General features: G+C 43.9%; 1 protein-coding gene across 1 annotated transcript in view; it reads right to left on the minus strand.

The window, feature by feature from the left end:
- Nucleotides 1–16,521, minus strand: part of LOC311105650 (ras GTPase-activating protein 2-like) — a 52,880-nt gene that overhangs the window by 14,366 nt on the left and 21,993 nt on the right. The window contains exons 10-19 of the mRNA XM_084147863.1: nucleotides 16,216–16,366; nucleotides 15,567–15,715; nucleotides 15,345–15,459; nucleotides 15,078–15,152; nucleotides 14,819–14,942; nucleotides 13,927–14,033; nucleotides 9,811–9,897; nucleotides 9,263–9,340; nucleotides 8,958–9,031; nucleotides 8,527–8,633 (exon numbers count right to left, since the gene is read on the minus strand). Coding sequence (XP_084003989.1) covers nucleotides 8,527–8,633; nucleotides 8,958–9,031; nucleotides 9,263–9,340; nucleotides 9,811–9,897; nucleotides 13,927–14,033; nucleotides 14,819–14,942; nucleotides 15,078–15,152; nucleotides 15,345–15,459; nucleotides 15,567–15,715; nucleotides 16,216–16,366 — 1,067 coding nt within the window. The remainder of the gene's footprint in view (nucleotides 1–8,526; nucleotides 8,634–8,957; nucleotides 9,032–9,262; nucleotides 9,341–9,810; nucleotides 9,898–13,926; nucleotides 14,034–14,818; nucleotides 14,943–15,077; nucleotides 15,153–15,344; nucleotides 15,460–15,566; nucleotides 15,716–16,215; nucleotides 16,367–16,521) is intronic.

Raw genomic sequence — 16,521 nt, forward strand, 5'->3', positions numbered from 1 at the left:
GCAAGTCCTCTACTTATTGGATATCAGGAAGATACAAACCCACTGCCTGAAAGACAAACGAGATTGATTAAATATACAACTAAAAAACTAACTTGTTTCCTTTTTATCTGTGGATTAATCGGAGTAGAGAAGCCTTCGATTTTGTATAACTCCGGGTCTAAATTCTACAAAGAATCACCTAAAAAGAGGACCATATGCATGTCAGGTAAAATAACAACCCAATGTTCTTTTGCCAAGATAAACTAGCTAGCCGTTTCTAAATGTCCATGATTGTTTTGTTTTGACCTGCCCCGAAATTAATATAATTGATTCACAGTTGATTTTGGTATTTTAACCTGCTTGTCATGATCACGTCTGTTGGGGATAGACAAATTCAACATGTGCATGATGGCGCACACGGACACACACGTGGCCGCTGTAGTCAGCATGTCAGAGACCTTTCTTGATAGTCAATTTGTGTAACGTTAACTCAACAAAAGTCTTGCTTGCAGACATGGCTAAATCATATTTCTATAGTCAGATAAACATTTGAATAGACTTTGTTCATATTAATTGCATAGTCTTATGGGTCGCATATATAGATATACAGTATCTCACAAAAGTGAGTACACCCCTCACATTTTTGTAAATATTTGAGTATATCTTTTCTGAAGAAATGACACTTTGCTACAATGTAGAGTAGTGAATGTACAGCTTGTATAACAGTGTAAATTTGCTGTCCCCTCAAAATAACTCAACACACAGCCATTAATGTCTAAACCGCTGGCAACAAAAGTGAGTACACCCCTAAGTGAAAATGTCCAAATTGGGCCCAATTAGCCATTTTCCCTCCCCGGTGTCATGTGACTCGTTAGTGTTACAAGGTCTCAGGTGTGAATGGGGAGCAGGTGTGTTACATTTGGTGTCATCGCTCTCACACTCCCTCATACTGGTCACTGGAAGTTCAACATGGCACCTCAAGGCAAAGAACTCTCTGAGGATCTGAAAAAAAGAATTGTTGCTCTACATAAAGATGGCCTGGGCTATAAGAAGATTGCCAAGACCCTGAAACTGAGCTGCAGCACGGTGGCCAAGACCATACAGCGGTTTAACAGGACAGGTTCCACTCAGAACAGGCCTCGCTATGGTCGACCAAAGAAGTTGAGTAAACGTGCTCAGCGTCATATCCAGAGGTTGTCTTTGGGAAATAGACGTAGGAGTGCTGCCAGCATTGCTGCAGCGGTTGAAGGGGTGGGGGGTCAGCCTGTCAGTGCTCAGACCATACACCGCACACTGCATCAAATTGGTCTGCATGGCTGTCGTCCCAGAAGGAAGCTTCTTCTAAATATGATGCACAAGAAAGCCCGCAAACAGACTAAGGACATGGATTACTGGAACCATGTACTGTGGTCTGATGAGACCAAGATAAACTTATTTGGTTCAGATGGTGTCAAGCGTGTGTGGCGGCAACCAGGTGAGGAGTACAAAGACAAGTGTGTCTTGCCTACAGTCAAACATGGTGGTGGGAGTGTCATGGTCTGGGGCTGCATGAGTGCTGCCGGCACTGGGGAGCTACAGTTCATTGAGGGAACCATGAATGCCAACATGTACTGTGACATACTGCAGCAGAGCATGATCCCCTCCCTTCGGAGACTGGGCCGCAGGGCAGTATTCCAACATGATAACGACCCCAAACACACCTCCAAGACGACCACTGCCTTGCTAAAGAAGCTGAGGGTAAAGGTGATGGACTGGCCAAGCATGTCTCCAGACCTAAACCCTATTGAGCATCTGTGGGGCATCCTCAAACGGAAGGTGGAGGAGTGCAAGGTCTAACATCCACCAGCTCTGTGATGTCATCATGGAGGAGTGGAAGAGGACTCCAGTGGCAACCTGTGAAGCTCTGGTGAACTCCTTGCCCAAGAGGGTTAAGGCAGTGTTGGAAAATGATGGTGGCCACACAAAATATTGACACTTTGGGCCCAATTTGGACATTTTCACTTAGGGGTGTACTCACTTTTGTTGCCAGCGGTTTAGACATTAATGGCTGTGTGTTGAGTTATTTTGAGGGGACAGCAAATTTACACTGTTATACAAGCTGTACACTCACTACTTTACATTGTAGCAAAGTGTCATTTCTTCAGTGTTGTCACATGAAAAGATATACTCAAATATTTACAAAAATGTGAGAGGTGTACTCACTTTTGTGAGATACTGTATATATATATATATATATATATATATATACACATATATATATACATATATATATACATATATACACACACATACACATACACACACACACACACTACCGCTCAAAAGTTTGGGGTCACTTAGAAATGTCCTTGTTTTCGAAAGAAAAGCAATTCTGTCCATTAGAATAACATCAAATTGATCAGAAATACAGTGTAGACATTGTTAATGTTGTAAATGTCTATTGTCGCTGGAAATGGCAGATTTTTTTATGGAATATCTACATAGGCGTACAGAGGCCCATTATCAGCAACCATCAGTCCTGTGTTCCAATGGCACGTTGTGTTTGCTAATCCAAGTTTATCATTTTAAAAGGCAAATTGATCATTAGAAAACCCTTTTGCAATTATGTTAGCACAGCTGAAAACTGTTGTGCTGATTAAAGAAGCAATAAAACTGGCCTTCTTGAGACTAGTTGAGCATCTGGAGCATCAGTAATTGTGGGTTCGATTACAGGCTCAAAATGGCCAGAAACAAAGAACTTTCTTCTGAAACTCGTCAGTCTATTCTTGTTGAGAAATGAAGGCTATTCCATGCGAGAAATTGCCAAGAAACTGAAGATCTCGTACAACGCTGTGCACAACTGAGCAAGAGGACAAATACATTAAAGTGTCTAGTTTGAGAAACAGGCGCCTCACAGGTCCTCAACTGGCAGCTTCATTAAATAGTACCCGCAAAACACCTGTCTCAACGTCAACAGTGAAGATGCGACTCCGGGATGCTGACCTTCTAGGCAGAGTTGCAAAGAAAAAGCCATATCTCAGACTGGCCAATAAAAATAAAAGATTAAGATGGGCAGTCTGATATATGGCTTTTTCTTTGCAACTCTGCCTATAAGGTCAGCATCCCGGAGCCGCCTCTTCACTGTAGACGTTGAGACAGGTGTTTTACGGGTACTATTTAATGGAAGTATGCTTGGGGTCATTGTCCATTTGAAAGACCCATTTGCGACCAAGCTTTAACTTCCGGACTGATGTCTTGAGATGTTGCTTGAATATATCCACATAATTTTCCTTACTCATGATGCCATCTATTTTGTGCTGTGCACCATTCCCTCCTGCAGCAACACAGCAGGATGCTGCCACCCCCGTGCTTCACGGTTGGGATGGTGTTCTTCGGCTTGCAAGCCCCCCCTTTTTCCTCCAAACATAACGATGGTCATTATAGCCAAACAGTTCTATTTTTGTTTCATCAGACCAGAGGACCTTTCTCCAAAAAGTACAATCTTTGTCCCCATGTGCAGTTGCAAACCGTAGTCTGGGTTTTTTATGGCGGTTTTGGAGCAGTGGCATCTTCCTTGCTGTGCACCCTTTCAGGTTATGTTGATATAGGACTAGTTTTTACTGTGGATATAGATATTTTGTACCCGTTTCCTCCAGCATCTTCACAAGGTCCTTTGCTGTTGTTCTGGGTTTGATTTGCACTTTTCGCATCAAAAGTACGTTCATCTCTAGGAGACAGAACGAGTCTCCTTCCTAAACGGTATGACGGGCGTTCTATTGTTTGTACAGATGAACATGGTACCTTTTGGAAATTGCTCCCAAGGATGAACCAGACTTGTGGAGGTCTACCATTTTTTTCTGAGGTCTTAGCTGATTTCTTTGGATTTTCCCATGATGTCAAGCAAAGAGGCACTTAGTTTGAAGGTAGGCCTTGAAATACATCCACAGGTACACCTCCAATTGACTCAATTAGCCTATCAGAAGCTTCTAAAGCCATAACATCATTTTCTGGAATTTTCCAAGCTGTTTAAAAGGCACAGTCAACTTAGTGTATGTAAACTTCTGACCCACTGGAATTGTGATACAGTGAATTATAAGTGAAATAATCTGTCTGTAAACAATTGTTGGAGAAATTACTTGTGTCATATACAAAGTATATATACATATATAGTACCAGTCAAGAGTTTGGACACCTACTCATTCTAGGGTTTTTCTTTATTTTTACTATTTTCTACATTGTAGAATAATAGTGAGGACATCAAAATAACATGAAATAACACTTATGGAATCATGTAGTAACCAAAAAGTGTTAAACAAATCAAAATGTGTTATATTTTAGATTCTTCAAATAAGCTACCCTTTGCCTTGATGACAGCTTTGCACACTCTTGGCATTATTTCAACCAGCTTCACCTGGAATGCTTATCCAACAGTCTTGAAGGAGTTCCCACATATGCTGAGCACTTGTTGGCTGCTTTTCCTTCACTCTGCGGTCAGACTCATCCCAAACCATCTCAATTGGGTGAAGGTCGGGGGATTGTGGAGGCCAGGTCATCTGATGCAGCACTCCATCACTCTCCTTCTTGGTAAAATAGCCCTTACACAGCCTGGAGGTATGTTGGGTCATTGTCCTGTTGAAAAACAAATGATAGTCCCACTAAGCCCAATCCAGATGGGATGGCGTATCGCTGCAGAATGCTGTGGTAGCCATGCTGGTTAAGTGTGCCTTGAATTCTAAATAAAATCAGACAGTGTCACCAGCAAAGCACCCCCACACCATAACACCTCCTCCTCCATGCTTTACGGTGGGAAATACACATGCAGAGATCATCCGTTCACCCACACCGCGTCTCACAAAGACACAGCGGTTGGAACAAAAAAATTCCAATTTGGACTCCAGAAAAAAATTACAAATTTCCACTGGTCTAATGTCCATTGCTCGTGTTTCTTTGCCCAAGAAAGTCTTCTTATTATTATTGGTGTCCTTTAGTAGTGGTTTCTTTGTAGCAATTCGACCATGAATGCCTGATTCACACAGTCCCCTCTGAACAGTTGATGTTGAGATGTGTCTGTGACTTGGGCGGCAGGTAGCTTAGTGGGTAAGAGCGTTGGGCCAGTAACCGAAAGGTCGCTGGTTCTAATCCCCGAGCCGACTAGGTGAAAAATCTGTCGATGTGCCCTTGAGCAAGGCACTTAACCCTAATTGCTCTTGTAAGTCGCTCTGGATAAGAGCGTCTGCTAAATGACCTATTATTATTATTACTTGAACTCTGTGAAGCATTTTGGGCTGCAATTTCTGAGGCTGGTAACTAATGAACTTATGCTCTGCAGCAGAGGTAACTCTGAGCCAGTTTCATCATAGCGCTTGATGGTTTTTGCGACTGCACTTGAAGAAACTCTTGAAATGTTCCATATTGACTGACCTTCACGTCTTAAAGTAATAATGGACTGTCGTTTCTCTTTGCTAATTTGAGCTGTTCTTGCCATAATATGGACTTGGTCTTTTACCAAATAGAGCTATCTTCTGTATACCCCCCCCACCCTTGTCACAACACAACTGATTGGCTCAAACACATTAAGAAGGAAATAAATTCCACAAATTAACTTTTAACAAGGCACACCTGTTAATTGAAATGCATTCCAGGTGACTACCTCATGAAGCTGGTTGAGAGAATGCCAAGAGTGTGGAAAGCTGTCAAGGCAAAGGGTGGCTATTTGAAGAATCTCAAATATAAAATGTTTAACACTTTTTTGGTTACTACACGATTCCATATGTGTTATTTCATAGTTTTGATGTGTTCACTATTATTCTACAATGTAAAAATAAAGAAAAACCCTTGAATGAGTAGGTGTGTCCAAACATTTGACTGGTACAGTGTATGTGTGTATATATCCATCTCTCTCATGAATATTACCTCACTACACACACACACACACACACACACACACCTCCCCAGCCCCCGACACACACCAAAACCAACACAGAGTGGATGAGGACATTTGTATTGGTAATTCTTGAGAGTACTGCTGAGGGAACAGTCTTGGTGGAGTGACCCATGGAACTGGGAGCAACAGTAAATTAACAGAAGTTTGGATTTGACTGGGGCCCATTCCAAGCAAATTAAGTAACCGATAGAAAAATCACTTGACATTTCAACAATAATTAGATGGGGGGAAAACACAGTGTTACACAAGACCTTCGGCTCGTTTCTTTATGCAACGTCCAGGCTTTCACACCATGTACAATATGGCTTGAAACATCTGACCGCTATTGGCTTTCGTAGGACCTAGAGATCGGAGAGGTCTGATAAAGTCCAAGCAGATCAGAAGACTCGACTTGATCACTGTTTGGCTTTGCAGTCCCAACTTGACAGACCCCAAGGATGCAAGGTATCCTTGACTTGCACTGGAGGTATACAGTGCCTTGCAAAAGTATTCATCCCCCTTGGCGTTTTTCCTATTTTGTTGCATTACAACCTGTAATTTAAATGGATACTTCATGTAATGGACATACAAAAAATAGTCCACATTTGTGAAGTGTAATTTAAAAAATAACTTGTTTCAAAAAATTAATAACGGAAAGTGGTGCGTGCATATGTATTCACACCCTTTTCTATGAAGCCCCTAAATAAGATCTGGTACAACCAATTACCTTCAGAAGTCACATAATTAGTTAAATAAAGTCCAACTGTGTGCAATCTAAGTGTCACATGATCTGTCACATGAACTCAGTATATATACACACCTGTTCTGAAAGGCCCCAGAGTCTGCAACACCACCAAGCAAGCGGCACCATGAAGAACAAGGAGCTCTCCAAACAGGTCAGAGACAAAGTTGTGGAGAAGTACAGATCAGGGTTATAAAAAAATATCCAAAACTTTGAACATCCCACGGAGCACTATTGAATCCATTATTAAAAACTGGAAAGAATATGGCACCACAACAAACCTGACGAGAGGGCCGCCCCCCACCAAAACTCACGGATCAGGCAAGGAGGGCATTAATCAGAGGCAACAAAGAGACCAAAGAACCTTGAAGGAGCTGCAAAGCTCCGCAGCGGAGATTGGAGTTCCTGTCCATAGGACCACTTTAAGCCGTACACTCCACAGAGCTGGGCTTTACGGAAGAGTGGCCAGAAAAAAGCCATTGCTTAAAGAAAAAAATAAGCAAACACGTTTGGTGTTTGCCAAAAGGCATGTGGGAGACTCCCCAAACATATGGAAGAAGGTACTCTGGTTAGATGAGACTAAAATTGATATTTTTGGCCATCAAGGAAAACGCTATGTTTGGGGGGGGGGGTGAATAGTTATGAACGCTCAAGTTCTGTATTTTTGTGTTATTTCTTGTTTGTTTCACAAGAAAAAATATTTAGCATCTTCAAAGTGGTAGGCATGTTGTGTAAATCAAATGATACCATCACCCCCAAAATCCATTTTAATTCCAGGTTGTAAGGCAATAAAATAGGAAAAATGCCAAGGCGGGTGAATACTTTCGCAAGCCACTGTACTGCTCCTGAAACCTAGTGTCTTAAATTAAAACAAACAATGTAGCCAACACAGAAGTCTTGTGTATGATCCTAAATTAAATTGAGGTGGTCGCAATGAAACACATATTTTTCTAGATTACATTTAGGGGTAATGATTATTCTAATTAATAAGTGTCATATGTGGATAGTCTAGTGAAAATGTAAACTGGCTTCTTAATTTTGTTTGGGGATTTACTGGATGCAATGTTGTAGTCTACTTTATTGTAGGCTATTTGGAATATGAAACAACTGAACTATGCCTATATGAGCTTATTACAGATCTCCATTCCTGACCTAATCCATCAAGTTAGGTCTGATTACTAGGCTTTATTTCAACATGCCTTGTTGTCATTGGTGACAAAGTGGAGAGCTAGAGATTTTTTTGGTCCTCGCTTAAATCCTCTGATTGGCTCAGCTTCAACTTCAGACGGTCGAGTCAAAAACCAATGCGCCAACTCGAAGCCTATTTGTTGCGTACTTTTTGGGTCGTTTTTCGTACCAGCGTACTTTGACCGCAAAATGCGTGCAGGTTGTTAGGTCTGGTGTGTATGTGATACTGCTATGGCAGCAGCCCCCAGTGTCTCATAGCCGCCCTCTCTTCAAGAACTACAGGAGCCTGGCAGAGAAACCAGGAGCCTAGCGTGTGTGTATGGCTGTACTCCTCTGAGGTGAGGAGTAGAGTACTGGACACCCGCCAGGTGGGCCCCACTATAACGACCAGGGTTCTCACTCTCCCTCCTCCTCTTCTGCCGCTCTCTGGCTCTTTCTCCCTCATTATAATGAACAGGGCTCTCTTTCTGCATTCCTCCCCCTCTCTGTGGGAGGCCCGTGGGTAGAGTTCCATATATTCACCATCTCCCCTGGGAGATAAAAGCTCAGAGCCTTGTCCCACACGCTCACACAGTGTTACATGTCTAGAAAATCCACCGTTTCAAAACAACTGGCTAACCTGGCCCATGGAGGGATCAAGTCCAACATTGCCCCCTATGGGGGGCTCAGTGGTTATGGTGGTATATGTGTGCGAGTGTGTGTGTGCATGTCTCACCTCTGTGCTTGTGGTAGGAGAGCTCCCTGTTGGTCAGTCTGAGCCACCTCTTCTTGAAGTTCCTCTTGCCGATGAGTTTCCTTCCCTGGGCCCGCTTCTGTACCTCCCTGTAGTAAAATAAATATAGACTTGACATTGGCCCAATAAGTTTAACTTTACAGCCAACAACCCATATTTATGTGTAGCTTTCTTTATGAACCAGAAAATCTATATATATGGGACTGTTTATTAGAGTTAGTTCGCTAGCTAAGTTAATGATCCCGCTTAGTGACAAACCCCTCTGGTCAGGTCAAAATCAAGTCATGTCACCTAACTTTTTACATAAAGTTTAAAGATTTAGTCCTGGACTAAAAAGCATTTTCATTCCAGGAAACGGGCACAAAATCTTTACCCCACTAGCTATAACCAGTAACTGGATGTGAGCCACTCACCCCTCTTTGAGAACCACAGAGTCCTCCACCCCGCTGGACTCCTTACTGACGTTGGAGGAGATCTCATCTAGGAACTACACACACACACACACACACACACACACACACACACACACACACACACACACACACACACACACACACAAGGCCACAATGTTAGAGGGAAACCCCATGCTAAATCAGCAATGCAAAAATGATTTACCAACATGTGGTTGGTAAAACCTTGAGTTTGACACGTGGTCTACAAAATCTAAATCTACAAAATCTAATGTAATAGGAAGGTCGCTTCACAACCAACAACTTACCTTTTTTACTTTTTCAATACATTTGTCTTCTTGGAATGATTTGAAGAAATCGTACATGTAGGATTCTTTAAAACTAGACTAAAGACAAAACACAGACACAAAAGGTGTTAGTTTAGCTCAGAGCAGACCTTCAGACAACCCACTGGGCAAAAACGGGTTAAATCAACATTGTTTCCATGTCATTTCAACCCCCCAAAAAAATCTATATGATGTTGAATCAGCATGGAAAACTAATTGAATTTTCAAAAAGTCAATGTAACTAAGGGCATTGTCTTTTTTTCACCCAACTTTTAACCTAAATACAATGACATGGTGAAATGTTTTGTTGATTTCACATTGAAGTCACGTTAGTTGACAACTCAACCAAATGTAAATTAAAAAAAGACCTTGAACTGACGTCTATGCTCAGTTGGAATTAATTATATGATACGATACTGACAGACACGTTGACTAACTGATAGACAAAAGGGAAGACTGATAAATTGATTGGTGAGCATGTTGACAGGCTGATCAGACATACATACATACATACATACATACATACATACCAGTTTGTTTTTGGACAGGCTACCCCAGCTCCCCAGAGTCTGGATGGTCTTGGAGATGAGAGTGAGTGTTCGGGAGACCTCTAGGTCCTGACAGATGAGTGTACAAAAGGCGGTCAAATACCAGGGTCATGTTCATTAGGCACCAAACGGAATAAAAACAAACAAACAGGGAGGGAGGGATGGACTAGCGGTGCTTGTAATTGACAATAAGTTATTGGACAAACACTTATTATCATTTTCCATTGCAAAATGTAAAACAAAAAAAATCTCTGTTGCGTGCCCTAATGAATACGACCCAGTTTATATATCACAACAGCAGGGCACCACTGCTAAATTTGTCACGATCGTCAGGGAGAGACCAAGGCGCAGCGTTGAATGCGAACATTATATTTATTAGAATGATCACACGATCAAAATAACAGACGAAAACGTGATGTCTCTGGTTACATAAACAAACCAAATAAGAACAAGAAACCACAAACACAAAGTGAAAGACAGACAGTTAAATATGGCTCCCAATCAGAGACAACCAGCTGACACTCGTTGCCTCTGATTGGGAGTCACTCAGGCCAACATAGAAATACAAACATAGAATTACACACCCTGGCTCAACATAACAGTGTCCCCAGAGCCAGGGCGTGACACCCCCCCTAAAGGCGCGGACTCCGACCGCGCCAACTAAATACCACAGGGGAGGGACCGGGTGGGCACTCCGCCTTGGCGGCGGATCCGGCTCCGGGCCTGATCCCCACTCCCTCTCCAACCCCCCAAAGTACCCCTGGTCCGGTCTGGCCCCGCTGGCCGGAGCTGGACTGCACACTGATGGAGCGGATTGCTCTAGCTCCGGCGTAACGCATCTGACCGGTGCCGAACCAGGCACCAGTGGAACAGGCACGGGCCGTGCCGGACCGACGACGCACACCACTGGCTTGGTGTGGGGAACAGGCACGGGCCGTGCTGGACTGACGACGCACACCACTGGCTTGGTGTGGGGAGTAGGAGCGGGCCGGACAGGGCTGACGAAACGCACCACTGACTTGGTGCGGGGAGCAGGCCGGGCCGAGCTGGCGACACGCACCGTAGACTTGGTGCGGGGAGCAGGAACGGGCCGAGCCGGGCTGACGAAACGCACCACAGACTTGGTGCGGGGAGCAGGAATGGGCCGGACTGGGCTGGCGACGCGCACCACAGACTTGGTGCGGAGAGCAGGAACGGGCCGGACAGGGCTGACGAAACGCACCACAGACTTGGTGCGGAGAGCAGGAACGGGCCGGACAGGGCTGACGAAACGCACCACAGACTTGGTGCGGGGAGCAGGAACGGGTCGAGCCGGGCTGACGAAGCGCACCACTGACTTGGTGCGGGGAGCAGGAACAGACCGGACCGTACTGGGGACACACACCACTGGCCCTACATCGGGATCTGGAACGGGCCGGACCGGACTGGTAACACACCCCAGTACCTCTCGCCGTGCCTCTCCACCTTCCATCCCCTCTTCGACCAGTGGCCCCCATAACCTGGCGGCCTCCTCTGCCAACCCGCTGGACCGCTCTATCGCGGCCTCCTGCTGCCCCGACGTCGTGAGCCCCCCCCTAAAAAATTTCTGGGGGTCTCTCCTCCCCGTGGGCCAGGCCTCTATCGTTCTCGCCCAACTCTCGCTCTTCTGTCTCCAACTCCCGCTATTCAGCTCCTCAATGGGCTTGACCCAGTCAAAGCTCTTCCTCAACTGTTCCCAAGTCCACCCTCTCTGCTCCTCACTAGGCTTGACCCAGTCGAGGTTGCCACGGAGATCTGCTAGCGATGGCTCCTGGACACGCTGCTTGGTCTGGTTTTGGTGGTTTCTTCTGTCACGATCGTCAGGGAGAGACCAAGGCGCAGCGTTGAATGCGAACATTATATTTATTAGAATGATCACACGATCAAAATAACAGACGAAAACGTGATGTCTCTGGTTACATAAACAAACCAAATAAGAACAAGAAACCACAAACACAAAGTGAAAGACAGACAGTTAAATATGGCTCCCAATCAGAGACAACCAGCTGACACTCGTTGCCTCTGATTGGGAGTCACTCAGGCCAACATAGAAATACAAACATAGAATTACACACCCTGGCTCAACATAACAGTGTCCCCAGAGCCAGGGCGTGACAAAATTATTATTGGGAAACACTTGACACAGAGAGTCTCGTGTGTACAAATTTTTTCAGAAATCTGTGTAAAAACAGTCAGCTTATGTGAATATGCATCAATAAAAAATTGGAATCTATTCCAGTTTCTCAAATCAATCATGGGGGACCCTCATTTGTTACGCAGTAATAACACTCCTAACTCTATAAATGAAGGGTTTAATGATAGGTTGATTATTCGAATCAGGTGTTATTGCTGGGTTAGAATAAAAATGTGCTCTCCCGAGGGTCCCCCAGGAATTAATTCAGAAACACTTATCTAATCTACCCTACCAAATATGTAATTTTTGAGATGGAAGAATTACTAAGCATTTTTATCTTGTTCAGCCTTTGATGTCATCACTTATTTTTGTAAGATTTTATTTTACTAAACATAAATCATTTCTGACAAACATAGGAAGTTTGTGGTAGCCTACACACCATTCCGTCATTGGAACATCACATTTTGGAAATAAGTGAAATTACAATGTAGATTTGACATTTAAAAGCCACTGCTACTTTTTCTGCTGTGCTATATGGGTTCTTTGCATGCTTTTTAGTCAGCCCTGGTTTGGAAGGAGGTCCAATCTCTCCCTTCAGCGCCATCTGTAGATGACGTTCTGGGAATGATAGAAGGAAAATGTCCATCTCCTCAGAGGTGTAATAGCCTCCAGCATCAACAAGACTTAATACGCAAACACTGGCTGGCAGAACACACACCCCCTTCCTAAATCGATGACAGATTCTCTAAACTTACTTATTTTGAAGCATGTACTTCTGGAGTAAATATCATTCACACTCTTACTGTATTTAAATGGTCTGAAATGCTTTGAGCGATGCTCATGTTCAACCACAGATCCCTTAAAAGAGCTAGGGTATGGGTTTACTGCAGTAATCTAAGTGAAAGGATTGTCCTGGGATTTTGCAAAGAAATAGACCTATCCCCTGTAGGACCTAATTCTAACATTTAGGCTACAGTACAGATACATTTACTAATAAATGACATGGTAGAATGCTAATTAGGCCAACACAGTAATATCATAGGCTACATGGGATTCATTAGAATAACTTGGCTAACAATTCAGTTCGGTTGTAGGCTAGGCCTAGCGCAACTTTATTATAAAACAGTTGACTAGTGCTTCGCGCTTGGTTTAGCCATTGTTGGCAACCTAGCCTACTTTACAAAGGTGTTGTTGGATTTCAATGTTTGTTTTTCTTTGTTGCCTCGGTGGTCCCTGCTGGTGCCATTTGTTAATGGAAGAGTCTAAGTGGGATATTTAGGATGTTCAACTCTGACTTCTTTTTTTTTGTAGACTGACTGAGAAGGTCACTTCTTGTGATTTTTTTTTTAAAGGACATCTTACTCCAAAAAACATAAAAAGGGATAGTGGGATAGTGCAAGATTTAGGCAATGAAGCCCTTTTTCTACTTACCTAGAGTCAGATGAACTCATGGATACCATTTTTATGTCTCTGTGTGCAGTTTAAAGGACGTTTAAGGTAGTTTCGCAAGTCATTTCTAACTAGCGTTAGCACAATGACAAATTTATAGGAATAGCTAGCAGTTCCTATAACTAGCTGCTTCCAAAGACTTCCAGTCATTGCGCTAATGCTAGTTAGCAATTGCTAACTTCAAACTGCATGCATAGACATAAAAATGGTATCCATGAGTTCATTGGACTCTTGTTAAGTAGAAAAAGCGCTTAATTGACGAAATCTCTCACTATCTTAAAAGCACATCTCTGAAGAAATATTTTGTACAAATAAAAATACAATATTTTTTAAATCATATTTATGGGAGTGGTGGCAACGACTTAGCAGCAGCGAGGCGTCGCTGCTAAATGAATATAGGGGGAACACTTTCACTTCTAAGTAGCTATACAGTGTAAACACTTGGGATACCTCCTGTGACACAAATGTAAAAAATATATGTATATGGGTGTACTCACAGGATGGTGTGGACGGAGCTGGAAGGTGTGTGGCGAGAGAACGGCGACGGCGAAGAAGCGCAGGAACACGAAGCTGCTGACCGCTGAATACTGGACGTGAGGATCATCTGCAGGGGAGAGGAGGAAGGGAGAGAAAGGAGGGGACAGGTGAACCAAAAAGAAAACTAATGCTCGGATTGCTCCCTGTCCTTGTCCATTGACTGCTCACAAAGTAAGAAAACAAGGATGTCCTTTTTTTATTTGGGTGAACTATCCCTTTAAGCATGTGGCTTATGAGAACATGACTCGTACCAAGCTCCAACACTACACATTAACAGGACCTTCTCACAGATTCAGTAGCATACATACTACGAGACAATCTCCTGCACTTTAGTCAGGCTTCCGGCTCCACCTCATGGTGGACATGGTCTCTAGAACATGCTGCTTACTGATGGAAGATTCATTACACTTCCTTTTACAGAGTCTTTTTTTTATAAAGTAACTAGATAATACTTGGGAAAGACTGGCATAATATTTCTGTATCTAATCTAACATATATTTTCCTTTGGATAGAGACCTGGACCTTTCTACACTAATGCTTATAATGGGATTTACACAAGATCAGCTCTATATTTGCGGTATGAAAACATCTCAGAAGCTTTGATTTGTGGTTAGTGGACATTCTCTCTAATGTGATGAGGCACAGTGAGTATCGATGAGAGAGCTGTGACTGAGGAACAGGGTTGCAAAACTACAGAAACTTTCCCGGAAAGTTCGGCAAACCCCCAAATGGATTTATTTTTAAACCCGGGAATTTTGGAAAGGTTTTCGGAATTTTGAAATCCTGCTGAGGATGAGGAGGTAGGATGAAGGTGAGGAGAGAGGAGGAAGATGTGTGTGATGCCCTGCTCACCTGGGAACCGCTTGGAGGCCAGTTGACGCAGTGAGCGGAACACGTCACACATGAGCGGGGGACAGCTGGAGCTGGACTGGGTGATGGACGAGAACACCTTCTGAACGTACCCCTGCAGGTTCTCCTGGAGAGAGGACGGACACACACACGTCGTGAACACACACGTTTATTAACACTTCATTCTGTATACCCCCCCCCCCACTACTAGACAATACACTGATAGCCAGCTTGCGATGCACCAGACAAATGTATACTGTACCTTGTTCACCTCAACGTTATCTCCCTCTTTCAGTTTGATCGGATCAATCTCACAGGTTTTGTTTGATTCACAAATCTACAAAGAAAATTGAGAACTTTGTATTTAGATGTTATGCAGTTTTGAATGCATTTTCAAACATGTTGTTCCTAGGTTAATGAGCTTCTATGATGTGGTTCATAGCATGGCTTACTTCTTAGGATCAGTGTTAATCTATGATATAATCAATTTGCTCACATCATTACCTAGGTAACATATGATGTACATTACCTCATCCAATACAGGCTTCAGGGTAACCGTCAGGTAGCTCCGCCCTACAATCTTCATCATGTCGTCGATGCAGCGCGTCGCCAGGGAGTTGCCACGGAAAATGGTGTTGGCCTCCCTAGACAGACAAGACGGGGTTCAGAGGTCAGGATGCCTATTCACTATATCGAGCACTACTTTTGTCCAGAGCCCATAGGGCCCAGGAGAAGTGTGTGTACTACTCACTGAGTGTTCTCCAGCTCCAGGGCAACGATGGCGGAGACGAAGGGCACCAGGCGGCTGTGGTGGAGCAGCAGGCGGACCACGGGCAGCACCGCCTCGTACCTCTCCCTGCAGATGTCCACCAGAATGTGGGCCGCTGACGCCGATATGGGCTGAGAGGGAGAAGAGAGATAGACAGAGATAAAGGCACCATAATGTGAGCGTTGATTCGTCAGCCACTAATGGTTATTGGTTGACTGCAATTCCACATGTAGACGGCCACCACTCACGACAAACTACTGGCAGCGGTGTGGAATACACCGTGGGGATTGTGGCCGATGGTTGGCCACTGACAGTTTTTGACCGATTGTCGGTCCTATGCGTCCTCTATTGTACACTCATAACTTCCTTCCTTAAAGGGATACTTGGGGATTTTGGCCCTGTATCTACTTCCCCAGAGTCAGATGAACATGTGGATACCATTTTTATGACTCTGTGTCCAGTATGAAGGAAGTTAGAGGTAGTTTCGCAAGCCAATGCTAACTAGCGTTAGTGCAATGACTGGAAGCCTATGGGTATCAGCTAGCATCCCTTTAAGTTCCTTAATGAGCATAATGTACCATTCAGACAGACAGGAGCAGGTGTGTGAACAAGGCAGGTCTGAGGTTAATACCTTAATGTCTGGGGACTTGAGCAGCAGCGTGCGGAGGGGTGTGTAGCAGGCGGAAGGCAGCACATTGTCCTCTGTGTAGGTTACGTTGAGCCTCAGAGAGCCCAGGTCGTCTGTCTTGGACTTCCCGTTCCCTTTGGGCTGGAGGAGATACCTGTGAACCAGGGGAAAGACACACAACAAAACACACCCAGTCAGCCATATAGAGTGATGGCCAACCGACACATTTGTTTTTGACAGTGATGAGTAGTGAACATTTTGGAAAAGTTACCAGAATTTCGCAACCCTAGTGGTGAAACGCAAATGATA

The sequence above is a fragment of the Coregonus lavaretus genome (assembly GCF_964263955.1).
Source record: "Coregonus lavaretus genome assembly, chromosome: 30".
Classification (NCBI taxonomy): Eukaryota; Metazoa; Chordata; class Actinopteri; order Salmoniformes; family Salmonidae; genus Coregonus; species Coregonus lavaretus.